Below are 23,286 nucleotides of genomic sequence, written 5' to 3'. Positions count from 1 at the left end.
CACCAGGCTCAAGGTTGACTGAGCCTTCCATCTTTCCGAGGTGGGTAAAATGAGGACCCAGATGGCTCTGGGCAAGCAGCTGACTCTTTAAACCGATTAGAGAGGGATGTAAAACACTGTGAAACAGCATACGAGTCTTAAATGCTATTGGTACTGCTATACTGTCGCAGTGCTGCCAGTCTGCCTGGTTCCAAAAGAGGATAGAGAAATTCATAAAGGATTGGCTTGTTACTCATAATGGCCTCTTGACTCCTGCAGGAGCAGTGGTTGTTCCTTTGCTGAGTCTCTCTTCAACATAGGTAAGCAGGTTTAAGCTATTTAGATCGTTGTGTTCATGCAACACACTGAGCCGTAAAATAACCATGCGAAAGGGAATTTAGGCACACGCTAAGCTGAAAAGAGCCAAGCCAATTTATGCCCAGTGTGTTGTGAGAAGGCAGAAAGTCTATTTTTTAATGCCAAACAATAGAAAAATATGACTGAGTATATAGTATACTTCAGAGGTGGTATTCAGCAGGTTCTGACCGGTTCTGGAGAACCGGTAGCGGGAATTTTGAGTAGTTCGGAGAACCGGAAAATACCACCTCTGACTGGCCCCGCCCCATCTATTCTCTGCCTCCCGAATCCCAGCTGATCGGCTGGGTTTTCTTTTGTTGCCCTGCCTAGGAGAACGGAGCTGGAAAGCAGGTTAGTGGGGTGGGGAGGGTTAGGTTGCAGTAACCTTCCCCCAGAAGTGGGGTGGGCATTGAGATTTTACAGTATCCTTCCCTTGCCATGCCCACCAAGTCACACCCAGCAAGACACACCCACAGAACCGGTAGTAAAAAAATATATATATATGAATCCCACCACTGGTATATTTGAATTAAGTATAGGCTAATCTTTGTTACTGAATTTTATCTATTTATTCTCCAAACCACTCAAAATTTCCGCTACCAGTTCTCCAGAACCGGTCAGAACCTGCTGATTATATACACCTCTGATCCACACTCCTAACCTTCTGCCATCCTGCTTTTGAAGCGTGCTTACGTTTATCGGAGATCTTTTTTTTTTTCCTCCGAAGAAAGCAAAACAATTAACTCCCTTTGGAGTTGAGATAAATATCAGGATTGCTCTATCTTCCTTAGCAAACATGCAGAGCAAAAGTTTTGGGAGAACTGCAGATTCAGGATGGCCGAGCTGGGAAGTTTGAGGAGGAAAGCAAGTGAGTTGCTGATCCAGACTGGAATTACTGGCTACAAAGACCAAGTGGCTTTTGACACCTGGAAGAGAATCTGCCCGGCAGATCTGATGTGCGTGGGAAGGCTTTTGGGAGGGGAAGCGCTAGAAACCAGCGTAATTGGAAGGGTTGCAAAATTAAGGCTGGGAAGGGAAATTGACCGTCTCTGTTGGGGTTAGTTAGTTGCCCTGCAAAGGGAACTTATCGTGCCCATCTCTGTCATAAACGCAGCCGTCCCTTTTTCCTCTTAGGAGGGTTGGAAATGGCCTGTAAAACGTTTTCCGAGAGCTCTGCAACCTGCAATTGTCAAATTTTGTAATTACGAGGGCAATCCCACAACACAGCTCTTCTACTCTTGTTTCTCTGTTAATCACCTGCCGTAATTATCCTGGGTACCTACAAGGGTAGTGTGTTTGTGTGTGTGTGTGTGTGTGTTTTATAGCAGCAGTAGGTAGGTTCCAAACCAGTTTCAAGGAGCTGGAAAGTTCAGAATGAGGTCTAAGTTTGTTGGGCTGATGGTGAATGGCAAAACCGTCTAGTTTAGAGAGAAGGACGGGGTTGTGTGTGTGTGTGTGTGACATGATAGCAGGGTTCCAGTATTTGAAAGGCTGCCACAAAGAAGAGGGGTTGGGTGTTAACCTATTCTCCAAAGCAACTGAGGGCAGGACAAGAAGCAATGAGGGAAAGCAATCAAGGAGAGAAGCAACCTAGAACTAAGGAGGAATTTCCTGACCTTGAGAACAATTAATCAGTGGAACAACTTGCGTTCAGAATTTATGGGTTCTCTCTTTTAAGAAGAGACTGAACACCCATTTGTCTGAAATCACATAGAGTCTATGTCATATACGCTCATCTTTCCACCCCAACACCATTTCTTCCTCCCGAGGAAGACTCCAGGGAACAGAGACGTGGTCTTGTGGGAAGTTGGACCTGATCACTTGCAGAAGTGATTTTGACATTGCAGAACGGATCTAAAATAAGGCTTGTGATGCTTCGCAATAGTTCTGGCTATTTGAATCTGAAAAAGAAGTTCATCTCTAGCCACTGTGGTGCACAGTGGGCTAGTGACTGCTATATCTTCTTTGTCCCCAACTTCTCCAAAACACCGTAGGGCAGGACAAGAAACAATGGGTGGAAACTAATCAAGGAGAGAAGCAACCTGGAACTAAGGAGAAATTTCCTGACAGTGAGGACAATTAACCAGTGGAACTCCTTGCCTCCAGAAGTTGTAAATGCTCCAACACTGGAAGTTTTAAAGAAGAGATTGGCTAACCATTTGTCTGAAATAGTATAGGGTTTCCTGCCTAAACAGGGGGTTGGACTAGAAGACCTCCAAGGTCCCTTCCAACTCTGTTATTCTATTCTGATGACTGCAGATGATGTGAAATGTAGTCCAAGAAATCTAGAATCTAGCTTGGAAAATCTTGCTAAAGAAATATAAGTCATCCCTCACATATGTGCACGTTTGGAACTAGAATTTCCATTTCTAAGCAAGTCAATTGTTATTTGAGTTGTGCACAATTTTACAATATTGTTTTGCCATGAATGAATCACAGTAATAAAGTGAATCATGTGGTCATTAAATGAACCTGGCTTTTCCCATTGACTCCACTTGTTAGAAGCCAGCTGGGAAAATCACAAATGGCAACGCCCGGAGAGCCCCAGGATGCTACAACCATTGTAAATACATGCCTGTGGCGAAACATCCCAACATTTTGATTACGTGACTATGGGATGAGGGTTCAATAGTTGTGTGACGACCAGTCATAAGTCCCTTTTTTCAGTGCTGCTGTAACCTCAAATGATGGTTAAATGACTGGTCATAAGTCAAGGATGATCCTGTAGCTTCTTTGATCTTTGAAAAATGAGCCTGATCAATAGGAATAGATTCAGAGAAGGACAAGGGAAAAGTCTTAATTTTAAACCTGGTTTGCCAGGGTAGATCGAAAAGGACTGGTCATATTTAACTTCAGATAAATAAAATTTGGAGCTCGCATCATGGTAGCAATTAAGTTAGGATCCATCAGTTCCCATTCTACAATGCAGGACATGGAATAATGGATTTAATTTGCAGGGAGATCAATTCCAACTGAAGATTAGAAAAAAAAAAAACCTTCCTAATTGAGAGGGAGCAACCTACAATTTGGAGAGCCACTGGACTCTCCTGAATGGATGTTTTCAAATAGAAGTCGGACAGCTTTCTGTCAGAAGGCTTTAATAAGATCTAGTCCAGGGGTGTCCAACCTTGGCAACTTTAAGACTTGTGGACTTCAACTCCCAGAATTCTCAGGGAGTTGAAGTCCACAAGTCTTAAAGTTGCCAAGGTTGGACACCCCTGATCTAGTCCAACTTAAATATGAAAGGCAACTGGATTACTGGGCAAATCACCAGGAGACGGTGAGTTCTAGTCTCACCTTAGCAAAGCTGTTGAGTAAGAAATTGACTGTTCCTCTCCAGCCTACCAGATTCGTTTTGGTCTTTAGTGTTTTCAGCTAAGCAGATGGATCTTGCAATGTTTCAACTATTATAAATATCTCACTTGCTGTGTTCACGCATCATAATTCCGAGATGTGGTTTAACAAATAGTGGTTATATATATTGCACAGGGTTCAAACAGATACCTATAATATGGTTTCAGGCACCATAACAGATAACAGATAATCAGAGTTGGAAGGGACCTTATAGGTCATCTAGTCCAACCCCCTGCCCAAGCAGGAGACCCTACACCATTTCTGACAAATGGCAGTCCAATCTCTTCTTGAAGGTCTCGAGTGATGGCGCTCCCACAATTTCCGAGGGCAAGCTGCTCCATCTACATGTAATGGCTGGGTTCCCCATTTTCACCTAGTCTTTTTCCATGTTCTACAAATCCAGATAGTGAGTTTTAACCAAGGTGGAAGGAAAGGGCTCCAATAGAATGTGAGGCACAGCCAAGGGGAGATGTCATCTCTCTATTCACAGCTCCCTGGAAGTATCGAGAGAAATCCAAAATGGATTCTCCCGCCCATAAATCATATATCCGCCTCTCTGTTTCTCAAAACCGATGTTCCACTGTTGATGAAACCCATGGATTAAAGCGGCCTGCTTTCAGCTGCTGATTTCCACACCCTTTTCTGGAATTGACACCAGCGCCTGAGATGCAACAAGATTTTGGCAGGCGCTTCATTTGTGTGTTCAAGTTGTTATTTAGAGCAATGCGCCCAAGGCTCTTTCCTGTATGCCTTTGGGCCTGCGTATGTGAGAGGCCCAGCAAGCGAAAGGTTGCGCATTGCACGATCCAAACAAGGCTTGAGTTCCAACCAGGAAACCTTCCGTGCCAGTAATTTTTTTTTAAAAAAAGAAAAACAGTTGCAGCATGCAGAGTCCTGTGAGAATACCTGGAACAGGGCAGGCTCACCTGGGTGTCCTGATTGATATGCAAGTGCTTGGTGGAGCCTGTGCACACCTGTGTGAGAAAGGAGGTTTTGTTTAGCCCCGAAGCATGCAGCTTGGGGGGGGCGTGGGGGGGGGCATGTGCAATCCTTATTTTCCAGGGGCCCCAATGTTCCCTCAGGTCATGCTGCAAATTCGGTAGCAAAACAGCCACCTTGAAGAGAGATTTTCATTCCCCTCCCTGAAAAAGAACTCAAAGTCTTTTAAAGTTCATTTTAATAATAAATCAGATGCGGCCGACTCCCCAGGTTTTTTTATTTTAAAAAGATTTACCTGTTTTGAGTTTGCCTTTACCAATCAATAGCTGGATGGGAGCTTTCCAAAGGAAAACCACAGTGTTTGTGATGAAATAAAAGAAATATCGAAAAGAAAGACAAGTGTCGCTTTCTATAGAGAGAGAGTCCTCCACTTATTACCTCAGTTGAGCTCAAAATGTCTTGTTTTTAAGCGAGACATTTTTTGAAAAGAGAGCATGTCCCCCCCATGTTGTGACTTTACTTGTCACCTTTGTTAAGGGAATCACAACCACAGCTGTGAAATTAGCAATCAGTGAATTTTGCCCCGTTTTAGGACTTTGCTTGTCCCATTTGTTAAGGGAATCCTTGCAGTTGGTAAACGAGTCACATGGTTGTTAGGTGAATCTGGCTTCCCTATTGAGTTTGCTCGTCAGAAGGTCACAAAAGAAGGACACTCTGCAACCACCATAAATACAGTTTCAGTTGCCAAACATTTGAATGTTGATCATGTGACCCTGGAGAGGTTGCACCTTTCATAAGTGCGAAAAACGGTCACGAGTCACTATTTTTCAGTGCAGTTGTAACTTTGAACAGTCACACAAGTTGAGGATTACCTCTATTGGGGTGTGCAGCTTGTGGAGACCTGAAGCCCTCCCAATGTTTATTTGTTTTTACAATAAATTTTATTGAATAAACATTAAACACAATTGAACCCAGTGTGACTTTCTTGGCCATCATTTTGGCCATACAAGCTATAGTATAGCGATACGCATAACAGTTCATTTCCTTTTTCCCTTATATTATTAGTATAAGTGCTGGCTGCATATTATTTCTAGTTACATTTATCTATATATACATATTTACAACCATCTTTTATACCAGGGGTCACCAACCTTTTGGACCTCAGGGATCACCAAACTCATAATTTTAAATCCTGCGGACCAGAGACCCTGGGAAAATCCCCCCTAAAAGTCTGCAGGAAAGTTCCCCACCCCATTTTCCTACCGATTGATCATTCTTTATTTGGGATTGCAGGATACCGTCTCCAACTCCGTTCTTGGGGACGGGGGGAGAGAGACTTTTGGCTTCATGCAAGGAAAGCAGCAGAAGCAGCAGAAGTCTTTCTTTCTCTCCCCCAAACTGCCAGAATGGTGCAGCCTCTTGGAGCAGGATGCTTTGCAGAGTCCCAAAGACTCATTTCTGGTAGAGTTTGGGGGAGAGAGAAAGAGTTTTGCTGCTTTCCATTCATGCAGCCAAGAAAGAAGAAAGAAGCGGGAAGAAGCAGCCCGGTGGCCAGGCGAGGCTTGTGGGGCGAGTGGGGCAAGTTCCCTCCCTCCTCCCTTTCCCCCCTCCCCTCACTACCTCATGTTCGCAGTGCAAGCGACGCAAGCCTTGTGTTCCCGCAGGCCATGTGGGTGGCGCAGCCTTGAGTTCCCACGCAGCCTGGATTAATTGCTTTGGGGGGGGGGGGGGCATTTCTCTGTGGACCACCAAAATTTTCTCGTGGACCATCAGTGGTCCCCGGCCCGCTGGTTGGCAACCACTGTTTAATACTCATACATTCATATCATCTCATATTTGTCCATTATATTCCATTCCCTTTGGTTTGGAGCCCTCCCATGTTTTGTGATCCTGCCCCCAGGAATTACATCACTAAAATGTACAAATGAAGGAAATGGAGGACTAGAATACGTGGGCCAAGTTTATTGCAAAACCCGAACCAGGTTTGTGAATTCTCAAACCCAGTTTGTGAATTCCGTTCCTGTGAATGTCTGGATCTCTACCTGACGCTTCCTTCGATGGGGGGCAGGATCAAAAGCTGCTTGGAAAACCACAAAATCGGAGCAGTCCAAATCCATTTGGATTTTTTTCCATTTGGAAAAAAAGAATGATTTGCCAGGCATTTAGAACATGCGCTAAACTTTCTGGGATATCTGTCTTCTGATTTCAGCTGCTTTCCATGTTTCTTTTAGCCTTTGGGCATTGGTGTGGGGTGAGTAGAGCCTTGCAGAGGGTGGGGGGAGGAATGACATACGTGTGGGTCCCTGAGGGAGAGCCTTGTCTGGGTCTACGGTAGAGGGAAAGATAGTTTTTCAAGACCCACATTTGTCATGTTGCTTGTTAGCAGCCCTTCTCTCCAGAGACTGTGGGTTACCCTGTGCGAATGCCGTTCTCCCAGTCCAGTTTTGCTATGTCAAGTTGTGTCCTGGATGGCAGATGGGAAAAGAAACCCCTTTACCCCTTCTCAAGCTCAAGAGGACCCTCATGCCTGGCAACTTTGTGGTTTTGGAAATGGGTCGCCCTACACGAGGGAAAGTCAGATTTTGCAAAATGTCAACAGAAGACAAAAGGAGGAGGAAGAGGAAGAGGAGGAGGAGGGGGAGAATAGGAGAAGAATAGAAGGAGGAGAAGGAGAAGAATAGAAAGAAGGAGGAGGAGGAAGAGAAGAATAGAGAGGAGGAGGAGGAGAATAGAAAGAAGGGGAAGGAGAAGAAGAATAGAAAGGAGGAGGAGAATAGAGAGGAGAGGAGAAGGAGGAGAATAGAAAGAAGGAGAAGAATAGAAGGGGAAGGAGGAGAAGGAAAAGAAGAATAGAAGGAGAAGAATAGAAGGAGAAGAATGGAAGGAGAAGAAGTGTAAAAAAGGAGGAGAGTAATAGAAGAAGAATAGCAAACACTATTCTGTTGGTTAATCACTTACGGGAAATCCTCAACTTCCAAGCACAATTGACCCCAAACAGTTCTGTTGCTAAGCGAGACAGTTGTTAGATGAGCTTTGTCCCATTTTATGACCTTTCTTGGCCCAGTAGTTAAATGAACCAATGCAGTTGTTAAGTTAGTAACGTTGTTAAGCGAATCTGCCTTCCTCGTGGACTTTGGTTGTCAGAAGGTCACAAAAGGGGATCATATGACCCCCCCCCAGGACACTACTCTGCAACCGTCATAAATAGGAATCAGTTGACAAGTGTCTGAAGTTTGATCACATGACCATGGGGATGCTGCAATGGTCATAAATGTGAAAAACAGTCATAAGTCGCTTTTTTCAGTGCCGTTGTAACTTTGAATGAACTGTTGTAAGTCGAGAACTATCTATGCTGCCTTCTCTTTTCTTGGCAAAATCTTACACTCTCGCTCGGATTTAATTAGGAGAGCACATACATGTTATCACTCTCCTTGCACAGTCCCTTCCGCAGTGCTCTGTTCTTCCGTTAAAAAAAGACTCCAAGGCGGGAGGAATGGCGGAATCCTCAGGTGGAAACTCCTAGCGCTGAAGGTCACCGAGAAGTGGTTGAAGGATTTTTCTTTCCCCGAGAGAAATTTGAAAAAAAAAAGCTGTCCAATCCAATTTCTGGCCCTGAAAATTGGACGGAGAATTGAGCGGTTCCTTTGGTGCTTGACTCAACCGTTGGGCCCTGTGTGAAGTTTTCTCCCCCTTGCCTTCTGTTGTCAATTTATTAATGCAGAATCCTGTTTGTATGCCGTGCCTGGAAAACTTTTCATCTGGCTTATTAATTCACACTTCTGCATGGTGCCCCTCCTACTGCCTTTCAAAAGGGGTCTGCTTTGTTTTTCATGACGGGGACTTGGTGGCTCAGGGGCTAAGACGCTGAGCTTGTCGATCAGAAAGGTTGGTGGCTCAAATCCCTGGTGCCGCGTAACGGAGTGAGCTCCCGTTACGTATCACAGCTTCTGCCAATCTAGCAGTTTGAAAGCACGTAAAAAATTGCAAGTAGAAAAATAGGGACCATGTTGGTGGGAAAGTAACCACGTTCCATGTGCCTTTGCCATTTAGTCATGCCGGCCACATGACCACGGAGACATGTGGCCACAGAGACGTTTTTGGACTGGCTCTTTGGCTTTGAAACGGAGATGAACACCGCCCCCTAGAGCCGGAAATGACTAGCACGTTTATGCGAGGGGAACCTTTACCTTTTATGGGCCTTTTTCCTCTTCTTCCTTTGCTAGAGACCCCAGCCGGCATTGTCTCCAAAGGTGCTCTGAGCTGAAGGAGCTTCTTGAGTGAGAAGTGAAATGTTTTCAAAGAGAAAACAATAAAGTCCATTTGTCTCTTGGGGGAAAAAAAAGCACTTTTGGGACAAACCAGGACTTGGATGACCAAGAACCTCCATAGACACTTCTTCCCATTGTCCTCAGTTTTTCAGAGCTGCTGTTTCAGGGCTTTTTGCCTCCGCTTGCAATTCTCCCTTCGTTCGATCAGTTTTGCAGGACCTGCTCTGCCCTCCCAACCACCTTTTGTGCTGCCAGAGGGACGGGATGTTCAGTTCTTCTTTGGCCGTGTACAGCCTCCTGCTTGGGCAGGGGATCGGACCAGATGACCTACAAGGTCCCTTCCAACTCTGTTAATCTAAAGTGGGCTGCTATTCCCAGGTCAGAGAGCCAGAGGATGAAAGGCCTCTAAGAAGCAGGGATTCCCTTTCAGCCTAGAGTGGCCAGAATGAGTGAGAGAGGTGGGCTCTCTTTTTTCAGCTCTGCCCTCCCTATTCAAAGGCAGGGGATATTTAGGCAGATCAGATAATTTCTACATGCACCATCTTCTCCTGGACTGAAATCCAGCCACCATTCGTGCAGTAGCAGAATTTTGTGCTGCTTGTGCAATGATAATAAGGAAACACTGGCTAAACAATTAAGCACCCTTATTTTTAATTAATCTTTTGCTTAGTTATTTCCTAATCATTTTACAGGACATACAGTATTTTTTAAAGTTTAGTTTTATTAGTTTTACATGTAGTATTATAATATGGGTGCGTAGAGTATATACCATATTTGATTTATTTTGCAGTTGCTAATCTATAATTGCACCCACATCTCCCTGTAGATCCTGGTTGTAATTGCTGTCTTTTATCTCTCTTGTTATTACTTTATGCTGTTGATAATTGACTGAATAAATAAATGTCAAATTTCAAATCCAGCTGTGATGACACCTCTCCGCAACACACAGAGAGGGTGGATTCAGGCTGTAAAACTCCCCAAGTTTATCAGAGATAAGCCACAGTTCTGGTACAACATGCTGTAAAACTAATTTGCACTGTTGCCATAATGTGCTGCTAAACAAATTATGTTCTGCCTTTGAAGAAATGGGCTGGTTGTAACAGAAAGTACCACCTATCTGCTCGGACTTACCCATGGGGTGAACTCAGCCAGGTCTGGGGGGCAAAGCCTGGTGGCCATGATGCCCCCCGCAAAGGAAATTCACAGCTTAGCTGCAAATGTGCTGTTTAGGCATTGGGCACTTAGCATACAAGCCTCAAATGTTGCAGCTAACTTCTTCCAGCATCCCTCGTTCTTACCCACCCTTGCTGTAGACACTGGGATGTGTAGTCAAAGATTTGGAGGTATGCATGCAGTGGGTTAACACTTTCTCATCTGTAAATAGAGAAGAAATGGGGCTAGTGGAATGCAAGGTTGTCTGGATATGGGTGGGTCAAAAAAAATCAAGATGGTGGCTGCAGTTGTATGGCTGAGGCCCCGCCCTCTATCCATGCTGATTGCACAACACCCATTGTCTTAGTGGATGCCAATGTTGACATATGTCAAAGATGTCTTAGTTTTTGTGAAAGGAAGATTACAGATACTCTGTGATCCAGGGAATATTCTGCACTCAGAATATATGAATTCTGTTACCCAAAGATGCTTTTTTCAGGAGGCAACTGGACTTTCTTGTTTTTCTGTTGAAGATGTTTCACTTCTCATCCAAAGAGCTTCTTCAGCTCTGACAGGATAGTGGGGAGTGGAAGGATTTCTATTCCTTGCAGACAGCTGGTCATTTGCATCCTTTTGGAGGGTCGTTGAAGCACTTGGAGGTTTATCTATCTCCTCAAGGTCACCGGAGTAATGCTCCTGGTTCCTGTAATATTTTCCTCTTTTGGTGTGGGAGTAGGAATGGATTTCCAGAGGAAAAAATTGCAGACTCTAAGGAACCATTTGCACTATCAGGTGACCCTGAGGACACAGATAAACCTCCAGGTGGCCTCAACGACTCTCTAAAAAGGATGCAAATGACCAGCTGTCTGCAACGAATATAAATCCTTCCATTCCCCACTATCCTGTCAGAGCTGAAGAAGCTTCTTGGATGAGAAACAAAATGTCTTCAAAAGCAAAAACAAGAAAGTCCAGTTGCTTCCTGGAAAAAAAAAGCACTTTTTGGGACAACCATGACCTGGAGGACTGAGAAGCTCTACCTAAATCCTGTGACTTGCCTGTGCATTGCGCCCTGAGGATGCCTGTGTAGCCTTTCTTGGCTTCCTCTTATTTTGGCTGCATCATTTCGTCTGGTTTTGCTGACGGTTATTCCCTGGCCACCCCCACCCCAGCCCCCTCCCCCAGACAAACTGCTTAGCCAGCTTGCAAATCTCAGCACAGATCATCCATCCAATGTACGGTGACTGTGATTGACACGCACAAAAATCTACAAAGCTGTAATGTGATTTTTTTTTTCTCGCTGTGAGAGTAGGTGTCTAAACAAATGAACGTCGTTGCCTGTGAACGGAGAGGCTCATTCAATTAGAGCCACTTTGCAAATCAGCATTTGATGCCAACGCGAGCAGATTGTCGGATCAACCAAAAGGACGAGAATCTGGCTGCTTTTAAAGGGATAAAATCGAATAAGAACTGAAATGCTCAAGATTCCCCCCCCCCACACACACACATCGTGTTCCGTATCAGTTTCATTTTTAATTGGCGTGCGTGTGCAAAATTGCATCCTGTATATATAAACACTTTCACGTTGCTTGCAAATAAGAGACAATTATTTGGGGAAACTCTGGGCCCAGGGCAGACTTTGCCTCCCCCACCTCCTGAATATTGCTCCTCCCCCCCACACCCATTTTGTGTTACTTTTCCAAGCAGCAGACACAAAGCAGCCTATGCTAAGTCATCCGTGGCTGGAACCCAAATGCATTTCTGAGTCGATGGAAAATGGATTATGCGGAATTGAACAAACAAGAGATTTCTTGGCTACTGTTCAACTGAGTGTTCTTCCAGAGCTCTGCCAGCACTGCCTGCTGTCAGAAGTATTTTGGCTAGGACTTTTTGGGGGGGCTGGGGAGAAGGGGGGTAGCTCAGTTGCTAGGGAGGGAAGTGCAGGGTGTTTTTTCCAGCCTGATCACAGGACGGGATGCTCCAAATAAAACTTTCGGATTTATTAACAACCCCAAAAGAGTTGGGAAAAAAAATGCTAAAGCAATATAATAAGAGCAATGTGATAACTATTTAAGAAAAATTTACATGGTTTAAATAGTTTGTAACTATTTGCAGACCCGTTATGTAAAGGGAAGATAATTTATCAGGATTTACTATTTTAAAAAAATTTCAGCATCCAGTCAGGATGGACTTTTTTTTATGTTTAATGTTGGATGTTTGGTCTTTATTATTATTATTTTTCCTCTTTTTTGTAAACATTTTTTCCTTTTGTTGTTGTTACTGTTGGATGTATGTTCTTTTCTGGTTTTTTTTTTTCTGTTTTGTATTTTATTCCTATTGATAAAACATAATAAATATCTATTTTTAAAAAAATGAATGCCCTCTACAAATACTTATAGGAATTACCTGTACATAGCAGTACTAACCATTTCATTTGACATAATCAGGTCTGATCCTGCTTAGTGTTTTTTTTTTTTTCCAAGCCTGATCGAGGACAGCTGGATACTGTTCCTTGCAGTGGTAATTCTAAACTGCTCCCCAGCCTGTCTTCACTTCTGGTTTTTGTTCTCCGGGCTAAGATTTGTCTTGTCGAACTGTGACAAGTCAGTTGTCATCAGAGATTTCCTTGCCTTACTCTTTGGCTTTCATGCTCCTTTCCTCCTGAATCCTTGCCCAAATAACAGGAGAACAGAGTTCTAGTCCAACCTCTTGCTGAGGCAGGAAACCCGATACCATTTCGGACAAAAGGTTGTCCAATCTCTTCTTAAAATCCTCCAGTGTTGGAGCATTCACAACTCCTGGAGGCAAGTTGTTCCACTTGTTAATTGTTCTCACTGTCGGGAAATTTCTCCTTAGTTCTAAGTTGCTTCTCTCCTTGATTAGTTTCCTTCTGTTGCTTCCTGTCCTGCCTTCAAGGGCTTTGGAGAATAGCTTGACCCCCTCTTCTTTGGGGCATCCCCTGAGATATTAGAACACTACTATCATGTCACCCCTAGTCCTTCTTTTCATTAAACTAGACACACCCAACTCCAGCAACTGTTCTTTCCATGTTTTAGCCTCCAGTCCCCTAATCATCCTTGTCCTTCTTCTCTGCACTCTTTCTAGAGTCTCAACATCTTTCCTGCAAGCAATGTGAACTTTGCTTCCTGCTCTCTTGGCCAAAATGCCTTAGTCACAAGAGCATTTGTGCTAGGAAAAGATACAGAACGTAATCCAACAGCAGCTGCACAGGCTCTCGGCCAGAAAAAGCTCAGCGTTGCTCCGTGTCCAAATCTTGGCTGAATAAGGGGTGGAGGGGCGCCCAGGAAGTTAGGGAAGGAAGGGAGATGATCCGGGCTCTCTAAAGTGAATTCTAGTCCAATTATGGTTTCTAAGGATAGAATCGCACAACGTGCTTAACATGCTTATCTCATCAGCACATTCTCTGAGTTTATCCAGCCCTTTGAATCGCAAACGGAGTGGGCTGGAGTCACACCACCCCCCAAAAAAACCCCAAGGCCGAAAACCCAACTTAGCAGGTGGTGGATGCAAATGGAACTGCTTGGTTTGTAAGCAACCTGGTTAAACATGTTGTGTGAAACGAACTGTATTTGGTTCCATGTCTGTGAATTAAAGACATACCATGAAGAAGAGACATGGTGGCACAGTGGTTACGAGTGCAGTACTGCAGGCTACCTCTGCTGCCTGCTGGCTGCCTGCAGTTCAGTAGTTCGAATCTCACCAGGCTCAAGGTTGACTCAGCCTCCTGTCCTTCCGAGCTGGGTAAAATGAGGACCCAGATTGTTGGAGCAATACACTGACTTTGTAAACCACTTAGAAAGGGCTGTGAAGCACTGTAAAGTAGTATATAAATCTAAATGCTATTGCTATACTTGTTTCATTCCTTGAATTATTTTGAGCTAGTCTAGTAGAAACCTTTATGGAGTTTTTTTTTTTTTTTTGAACTCCAGCACATAAGATTGTCTGATTATTTGGTTCATCAGTAGATGGATTTTCCCCTGAATCTAAGATCTTAGTGAAGTTGCATCCAGTTTTGGCCGCCATGATATATTAAAAAAAAATTGTTGAGACTCTGGAAAGAGTGCAGAGAAGAGCAACAAAAATGATTAGGTGACTGGAGACTAAAATATACGTCGAGTTTAATGAAAAGAAGGACCAGGGGTGTCATGCTAGCAGCGTATCAACGTCTAAGGGGCTGCCACAAGGAAGAAGGGAGCGGTCAACCTATTTTCCAAAGTACCAGAAGACAAGAAAGGAAGCAATGAATGGAAAGTAATCAAAGAGAGAATCGACCTAGAAGTAAAGAGAAATTTCCTGACAGTTACTACAAGTAACTGGTGGAACGACTTGTCTCCAGAAGTTGTGGATTCTCTAACACTGGAGGTTTCTAAGAAGAGACGGAATAAACATTTGCCTGAAATGGTATAGAAAATCTCCTGCTTGAATTGGGCGGTTGGGTTGGATTAGAAGACTGCAAAGTCCCTTCCAACTCTGTTATTCTGTTAAGTTGGGTAGCTTTAGCAGAAGACCAGTTGGTGCAGAGAGAACAGCATTTTAGGGCATTATTAGGCTCATAAAAGAATAACCCAACTCCAAATGATTAGTTGTTGCTGGAAAACAATCTTCCAAGAAATCATCTTTTGTAGCAAGCTGAAAAGGTTCCTAGGTATGGCCTGGGAATTGTAGTAGACCCAGCCCAATTGCATGCGTAGCAGATCTGAAAACCAGGAAAACAGAAGTTGTTGAGTCTGATGCAACCTGGGCTCCCAAGGGTTTCACTGTCTGCAACATTGAGAAAAGGATTTGGTTGTGGTTGTGTTTTGATCTCTTTCCCGCTCGGTAGAACCGAGGCATACTCCCCCCTCGTACGCTTGCTGAGTTTATGCGTGACACCTGCCTTTGGAAATTTGGCCTTATATGGAGAGATGAGTGAAACGGCAAAGCATATTATAAGATTCATTCCTTCTGTTGAAATCTGTAAAATCCGTAGAGCGATACCTCCCTCTATGGGCCTTATGCAGCGCCTCCTGGTCTCTTCCCAATTTTTTTTACCTACCACCCCCCGCCTCTGTTTGAACAGAGAAGTGGTTTTATTTTATTTTTTTATTTTATCTGTTGAAAGAATTATCCTTCTGGGTTCAGTTCCAAGTGGGGGAAAAGATACTGGAAACATGGAGGCTGTTTGGAAAGATGGTTTAATGGTGGACAGGACCACCTGGCTTGTAGCTCCAAAGTGAAAAGAACAATCACATGCTTCAAGATGTTGTGTGCAAGAAAAGAAGGCACAAGGTGCAAGTGCAATTGTTTTATACCCTCTGTTGGGCCCCACCTTAGTATTTCCTATTCCTATGTAAGAAATTTATCCCATTGGCTGTCAGAGTCCCAGGGGCAGGGGTCTTAGCTAAGTTTGTAGGCTTTGTCTGGACCACAGGGCTTCACCTGAGTGCTGGCTGATGCAATCTTACTGTCAGCGTTCCAGGGAACCTCCATTCCGATCAGTAACTCCGAGACAAGCATAATCTCAAAAGTACCTTTATTAGAATAGCACCTGGCACATCTGTGGAATCCTGAATCCAAAAGTTTCCCAGACTTCCCATAATGTCCCAAACTACAAACTATCCCCTTTTCTCTCATCATCACATCACATGAACCAATCCCAAAGTAAACTCCTTTTTTCCTGTGCCACACTCGTTGACCTTGAACTAACAAAAGAATTCTATTTTGTCTACTTAGAACTACTCAATAAAAATCACCACCTTCCCACTTTCTCAAGCTATGTGGCAGCGATGAATAAGAATTCCAAAGCTGACACTTACCAGGCCAGGTGGTGAGATGGGTAGAGGTCTTTGTTATGCAGAATACTCTGCCCCAGGCCTTAATGGCCTGCCTATTAACAAAGGTGGGGGTTGAGCCTCTGCTTCTGAGTTTCTACTTCTCTTTTTAGGGGAAATATTCTGCCTTTTTAATATTTCCTAGGATATTTCATTTTAGGGGAGGGATGGGTGTTAAACTACCTACATATCAAACCTGCAAGCTCATTAACTCTAAAGAAAGGAGAGCCGATCAGGAATTTTAGGATAATGTCTTTCCCAGCATTCCCTTGCAAATCCCCACAATTTTAGTGACTTTCCATTTTTCCTCTTAAAGCCTGGTCTAGAATGCAGGGCTGCAATTGTGCATCTTTAACCAAGAAAGTTGGTTTGCTTGGTGCTCAGGGCTTTGCAAGGAACTCAGTACAGGGAGTCCTCAACTTACGACCACAATGGAACCCAATGGAATTTCCGTGGCTAAGTGAGACATTTGTTAGGTGAATTTTCCCCCCATTTTATGACCTTTCTTGCCACCATTGTTAAGTGAATCCCTGCGGTTATTAAATTAGTAACACGGTTGTTAAGTGGATTTGGCTTCCCCGTTGACCTTGCTTGCCGGAAGGATGCAGAAGGGGATCACATGACCCCAGGATGCTGCAACCGTCATAGATATGAATCAGTTGTCAAGCATCCGAATGTAAATCGTGTGACTGGGGTGATGCTGCAACATTCCAAAGTGTTAAAAATGGCCACAAGTCACATTTTTTGTGCAGTTGTAACTTTGAATGGTCACTAAATGAATTATTGTAACGAAAGGTCCTTAGCTTGCTTGTTTCCTTGCAGACGTTTCATTACCCAAACTAGGTAATGTCATCAGTGCTAGAAGGGAATGGAGTGTGCAGAGAGGAGGAGGAAGAGGAGGAGGAGAACTATGGCCTCCTTGGTGCTCTCTGAGCTTGCTGGTTTTCTTGCAGACATTTCATGACCCAGACTAGGTAATGTAGCACTCATGCTGTTGCCTAGTTCGGATAATGAAACGTCTGCAAGAAAACAACCAAGTTCGGACACCAACCAAGAATCCCTCACTTCAACCCTGAGTACAAATATTCTCCTTTATTGGAACTGCTGTAAGTTGATGGCTATCTGTACAGGTAGATTAGAAAGTCTCACTGGACACTTCCAACAGGTGTGTTCTTCTCTCTCTCTCTCTTTCTCTTAGCCATGTCTCCATGCAAGATCATGAAGTGCAACTCCGAATTTTTAGCCGCAACTTCGGGGACGCAGCCCCCAGCCGCTGAGGATGCTCCTGAGTTCTGCACTGCCTTGCGCGCCTATGCCCTCTGCACCCACCACACGGCTCGCACCTGCCGGGGAGACCTCTTCTACCACTCTGCAGTCCATGGCATTGATGATCTCATGACCCAACACAACTGCTCCAAAGATGGGCCCACCTCCCAGCCTCGCCTCCCCCCGCTGTCCCGGGGCGACAGCCAGGAGCGCTCAGACAGCCCCGAGAGCTGCCATTACGAACGTAGCTTCCACAAACACTCCTTGCGCCCCAACTACACCCACTGTGGGCTGTTTGGAGACCCCCACCTGCGGACATTTTCGGACAGCTTCCAGACATGCAAAATCCAAGGGGCCTGGCCGCTCATTGACAACAACTACCTGAATGTGCAAGTCACCAATACTCCTGTCTTGCCTGGTTCCCTGGCAACGGCCACCACCAAGGTAGGAATGTCCCCCTAGTCTAGCATGGCTTGGGGAATCTGCCCTCTTGTGGACATTTTGGGAAAGCTTATTTTGCTTGACTTCTCACCGAAATTGAGTTGGCTTGTTCTGGAGGCCTCCACGTCATCTTTCTGTGATCCAAGAAAGTCTAACACTTGCTTGTTTGGGGGATTTAAGAAAAATTGCAGAGGCTCAGAATTCTCATTTCACTCTCTAGGCCTCCCTGAAATATTTAAATAAGAGCAATTTTCCCTACTTTGGAGGGATTCTAGAACCAAAAGGGTATTTAAAGGTATACCTCTTTTGTATACCTCTTTTGTATACCTCTTTAAAGGTATCCAACATTTCTAAACAAATGGAAAAAAATGGCCTCCCACAGTTCAATGGCATCATAAAATCATTGATCACATCCCTAAGCTAAGATTAAAAATATGTTAGGACAACTAGCAGAAGAAAGAAATTGAGTGTTGAGGCCTGGTACAACAAACATGGGTGGGTGATGAACAGATCTAGATCGTCTTGTCAATGTCAGTAACCTTTTGCTTTTCATTCCCACCAGCTCACTATCATTTTCAAGAGCTTCCAGGAGTGTGTGGATCAAAAAGTGTACCAGGCAGAGATGGATGAACTCCCAGCAGCCTTTGCTGATGGCTCGAAGAATGGTGGCGACAAGCATGGTGCCAACAGTCTGAAGATCACAGAGAAGGTCTCTGGCCAACACATTGAGATCCAGGCCAAGTACATTGGCACCACCATCGTAGTGAGGCAAGTCGGTCGCTACCTCACTTTTGCCGTCCGGATGCCAGAGGAGGTCGTGAAACCTGTGGAGGATGGAGACAACCAGGGCCTCTATCTTTGCCTCCGGGGTTGTCCATTTAACCAGCAGCTAGACTTCCATGCCTTCCCTTCCACCCCAAAGGCTACTGAAAACCGTCCTCACCGGAAAGGCTCAAATCCATCTTCTTCACCGGAGGTGTTTACCTATGAATCAGCCACAGCCAAATGCAAAGAGAAGCTTCCAGTTGAGGATTTGTACTTCCAGTCCTGTGTCTTTGATCTCTTGACAACCGGCGATGTCAACTTCACACTTGCTGCTTATTATGCTTTTGAAGACGTCAAGATGCTCCACTCCAACAAAGACAAGCTTCACCTGTTTGAAAGGACACGAGACTTGGAGTCAGGTGGTATGGCCACCTCTGAGCTTTCCATGGCTCTATTTCTTTCACTCTTGGCATTTCTCTGCTTGAATCAAAATCCATCCCTTTTCTTGTAGACTGGTCTAGACACACTTGGTTGAGCTGGAAAACCAAGGAATGCTGTTATAGTTTGGGGCAGGTGTGAAACTGAGGCAACTGGGGATTGTGTTGACCCAGGTACGTCTAGAAAACATGACTTTGGATCTTCCTGTCAACAAAATCTCCCTCCATGTGGAAGGGTTGTCAGAGGTCCCATCAGCCACGTTTCTTCTTCCTCCAGTTGCTACAGATGATGGAGAGCCCTTCCTTCTCACTTTTCTTGAATGCCTTTTTTCACTGGCGACGGCATTTGTATAATAGTGTTTGGAGAGGCAACCGGAACTGTTGCTCCTGGATCGGGCATATAGTGCTTGGAGATTACAGAAGACCGTTCAAAGACTCTCTAAGTGGGCCAGACATAGGCGAGTCCCATGACCTTGGGGGTCTGCTTTTGCATCCTACTCATGAAAACTGGGCTCGCGTAGTTGCATCCTTGTGCATGGGAGCCTGCTGGTGCACGCCTCTCTCCAGTTTGGCTTGGGCAGCTGCTGGCAGCTGCTGTTGGCTGGTTGAGTGGGTGCCGTGGAACTAGTCTGCAAGGTTTGGATTGTCCCTTTGCCGCCTCTGGGCAGACGCCACCCCTACAAACTCGTTTCCTTCCTCGCTCGCTCTACTTCGGTCTCCTTCATAGAAAATGGCTTCCTTTCACCTTGGCAGAGGATGAACTGGGAAGGAGCGGGAGGGATGACCTGGTTTCATGGGCAATGTGAGCAGGTTGTGTTTCTTTCCAACTCTTGGGCCGGGATCGAGAATCACAAAGCTTCTCCTGTTTTCAAACTCGTTGTCCACTCCTGTTCTGGTACTTAGGAAAATAAGCTAGGGAACTAGGCCAGTATAACTCCAGTCTGTGCCACCTCTAGGTGCAAATCTTCTGGATTACATAATCCTCAAGTCTTTCATTTTGGAAAACAAACCATGCCAATCCATAGGAGAGCTGGAATATCTTTTTCAGTGGTGTTGGTTTTCAGACTGCAATTACACCTTCTTCTCCAATGACATGTTCCTTTCTGCTTCTGCAGAGGGTATGGTGAGTTGCTCCGGTCACTCCCCCTGCCCAGAAGGCTGCCTGCTGAGTTGGTGGCATTACTCTACCAATCAGGTCTTGTATTATAGAACAGAATTCTTTATTGGCCAAGTGTGATTGAACACACAAGGAATTTGTCTCTGGTGCAAAAGCTCGTATAGCATAAAAAACAAGTATTGGGTCATAGGTCATAATCATAAATCGTTAGGAAGCTCACTCCAAATTGACCGGCAATTTATGCAAAAAATTGGGCTGTGCATTTCCCACAAGGTGGGTAGGCCTCATAAACAATGCCACTGTTTTATTTGAGGGATGAAGGTGGAGGTGGAAGGTCTGCCTCAGTATTCTGGAAATACCGTTTTACAAAATGCAGCTTCTTTAGTTCTGGGTTTTTCTTTGGCAACACCTGAGCTAAGGAATCTCTGAATCATTATGTTGGGTTTAGGTCAAGGTGCCAGATGAGAAGTCTCCCATCCTAAAACTGATCCGGATCCCTGTCTATTTTGAATACACCATAGGGGGTGTATTCCCATTCTTGGGGACATATCAGGTGGGTGTGTTTGCTGTGTATATTGACAACCTGCAAGTTTTAGGGAAACCTTTGAAAGTGAGCTCAGTCTGCTCCCAAATTGTGAACTGCATCTGTCCACCACACCAGCAGAAGGACATCCAGATAGATATACACAAAGCCTTGCTTTCACATGCTTCTTGGAGAAATCAGTGACTTGTTTCTACCAAGAACAATCCAAGTTCATTGGGCCAATTTTCACTGTCTGACTGCCATTTTCATCCCAGTTTCACTGTGGGCAATACGCATTCAGCAAAGAAACACAAGGGTGTAGCCACCGGATGCAGGTATTTGCTTATTATGATGCATAGAGTGTTGTGTTGGTTCAGCGTGAGTTAGCAAAGAGATGGGATTCCCCTGCCTGCTTCCTAAAATATTAAAAGGAATACTTTTATTACTTCTCTTCATGATTGGTTCACCAGTGGACATGAATGTCTTCTCCATTGCTTTGTGTCAGTTTGAGGAAACCAAATTGGGGCCATTTAGAGAGGGTCCTAGGGGAGACAGGGTGCTCTCTTCCCACGTTTTCAGATGTCTAGAAAGTCCAGGTCAGAATGTCATGTGAATGGTTCATCCCACAGGACAGGTAGTCCTTGACCTACAACCACAATGAAGCCCAAAATTTTTTTGGCTAAGGGAGACATCTTTTAAGTGAGCTTTGACCCATTTTATGGCCTTCCTTGCCACCGTTGTTAAGTGAATCACTCCAGTTGATAAGTTCTTAACCGGCTTGTTAAGTGAACCTGGCTTCCCCTTTGACTTGGCTGGTCAAGAGGTTGCAAAAGGGGATCCCATGACCTTGGGGCTCAGTTGCCGAGCCTCTTGAGTGTTGATCACAGGATCATGAGGAGGCTTCAAAGGTTGTAACTGAAAAATGGTCGTAAGTCACTTTTTTCAGTGCCGTTGTAACTTTGAACGGTCACTAAATGAACTTTTGTAAGTCGAGGACTTCCTTTATTGTCTCTACCAAGATGCTTACAATCTTCCACCTTCTAAAGTTGTAACTGCAATTGCTCTGAGAGTGATTGCAAACTTGTACTCTTGATGGACCATCTCCAACTGTTGCGTAGGTGTTCAAAACAAGCTAGAAGGACACCACAAAAATCACTGTATAATTGCACTCATAATGAAATCACAACACAGGTGACATTCTGTGCAAACAGATTATTCCTACCGTGGCCTTTTTGATTTTACGGTGGATACCCCAATATATTTGGAGAAGAAAGATACGATATCTGACTCGGTACTAGTTCAATAAGGTGTCCCAGGTTGGCTGCCATAGTTTTCATTTCATTACAGAGCCTGGTGGCGCTGGGAGAGAGGCGGTGAATATTCTCCACACAGTGCTTGGCTACCAGGATTTATCACCATTGACCCTATTTAGGTGGCATTTCAGGCAAGTTGGCTTGGAGGAAAAATCCTAGATGGTAGGTAGATCCCGGGGATGAGTGACTGTGAAGAGTGAAGATCAGCTTGCCTTCATAATTCATACATGCTTGGATAAACCTATGGCACCCATTTCCATTCAGTTCTGAAACACAACCCATTAACACAAAAGTCACCCAGCTTTTTCAAATTCTTCCAAGCTGTGACAGAAGAAATGCAGTGTGATTTTTTAAAAAGTCTTTTTGCCAAAGTAGCATTTAGGGAACTGGATAAACTGTATATGAAATTGCTAAACCATATTGCTAACTGCAACTCCTATAACTCCCCTGCCAATGATGTCACTACAGGAGGAGGGGGACTTTAATCCAAGTTGACTGGCTATTATCAAAATGGCATTTCATTTTAGCATTTCATAAATCAAAATTCTTGGAAAGAGTAAAATTTAACAAATTGGGACGTTTTTCTTAACCAATTGTCATCTTCCATTTCCCTCAACTTATTTCTCTGATTACAGTGAGCTCTAAAACCGTTTCCCAGGTGTTGGAATATTGTTTCTTAACCCTCTAGTTGTTAACAAAGCACTTTATTTTGTATTATCTTCAGTCATATTTTGGCTTCTGAGTGAATTCAGCCTATGAAGACCCAAGAGGCTCTGAATGAAAATCTGAATAAAAACAGGGAAAGCGTTTAACAAACACACTGCCTCCCTCTCCAGCTTATTGCATGTGTGTGGAAATTGTATGGGGTGTTGTGATGTAAATATTGTAAATTATTTATTGAATAAAAAAATGCAAATAAATTTCTTTTTCTTCCCAATAACACAGTCCCGAATTTCTGTTGATGCAATCTTTAGGGTGAAAAAAATGGTATGAACCAGATCACATTTGATGTGTTTGTTGAATTGGCTAGTTCCCTGTAAAACCCAGCTCACCTTGCTGCCAAAATAATTACCAACTTCAGAAAACTGAAGATCAATAAAAAAAATTTAAAAAGTGTGTCATCAGCTTTCACTTAGAATAGATTTTGTTATGGGGAAGGTGCCTAGGTTATATATAACTTTTGGCCTAATTTCAAATTCCTGCGTTGAGATCTTTTTCAAACTGCTGGGATACTTTTCAGAGAAGAGATCAATTTGATGTCAGAAGCAAAAAGAAAAAAAAATAAGTCCAGGAAATGTCAAGCAATATAAAAAAAAGGAGGTGAAGAAGAAGAAGAAATGACTGAGGAAGATTTTGTCTTCACTATCTAGAATCAGGCTTTTAAACTGAAGTAAAAAAATTTCTTCAATATTTTCAACACAATTTCAAACAAAAAAAAACCCCATCAGTTACATCCGTGGTCACCAACCGGTGGGCCAGGGACCACTGGTGGTCCACGAGAAAATTTTGGTGATCCGCAGAGAAATGTCGCCCCCAAACCACAAACC

General features: G+C 44.1%; 1 protein-coding gene across 2 annotated transcripts in view; it reads left to right on the top strand.

Moving 5' to 3' along the window:
* The window catches only part of RGMA (repulsive guidance molecule BMP co-receptor a), a 30,659-nt gene extending 7,807 nt beyond the window's left edge, over window positions 1-22,852 (top strand). For both annotated transcript variants that reach the window (XM_087941313.1, XM_026709436.2), the window contains 2 exons: window positions 17,076-17,587; window positions 18,147-22,852. In XM_087941313.1, coding sequence (XP_087797439.1) covers window positions 17,076-17,587; window positions 18,147-18,860 — 1,226 coding nt within the window. In that variant the 3' untranslated portion in view covers window positions 18,861-22,852. The remainder of the gene's footprint in view (window positions 1-17,075; window positions 17,588-18,146) is intronic.
* Window positions 22,853-23,286: the final 434 nt, after the last annotated feature.

The sequence above is a fragment of the Pseudonaja textilis genome, chromosome 13, assembly GCF_049901715.1.
Source record: "Pseudonaja textilis isolate UNSWEBS1 chromosome 13, rPseTex1.2, whole genome shotgun sequence".
NCBI lineage: Eukaryota > Metazoa > Chordata > Lepidosauria > Squamata > Elapidae > Pseudonaja > Pseudonaja textilis.
This window is presented reverse-complemented; position numbering and strand designations above follow the sequence as displayed.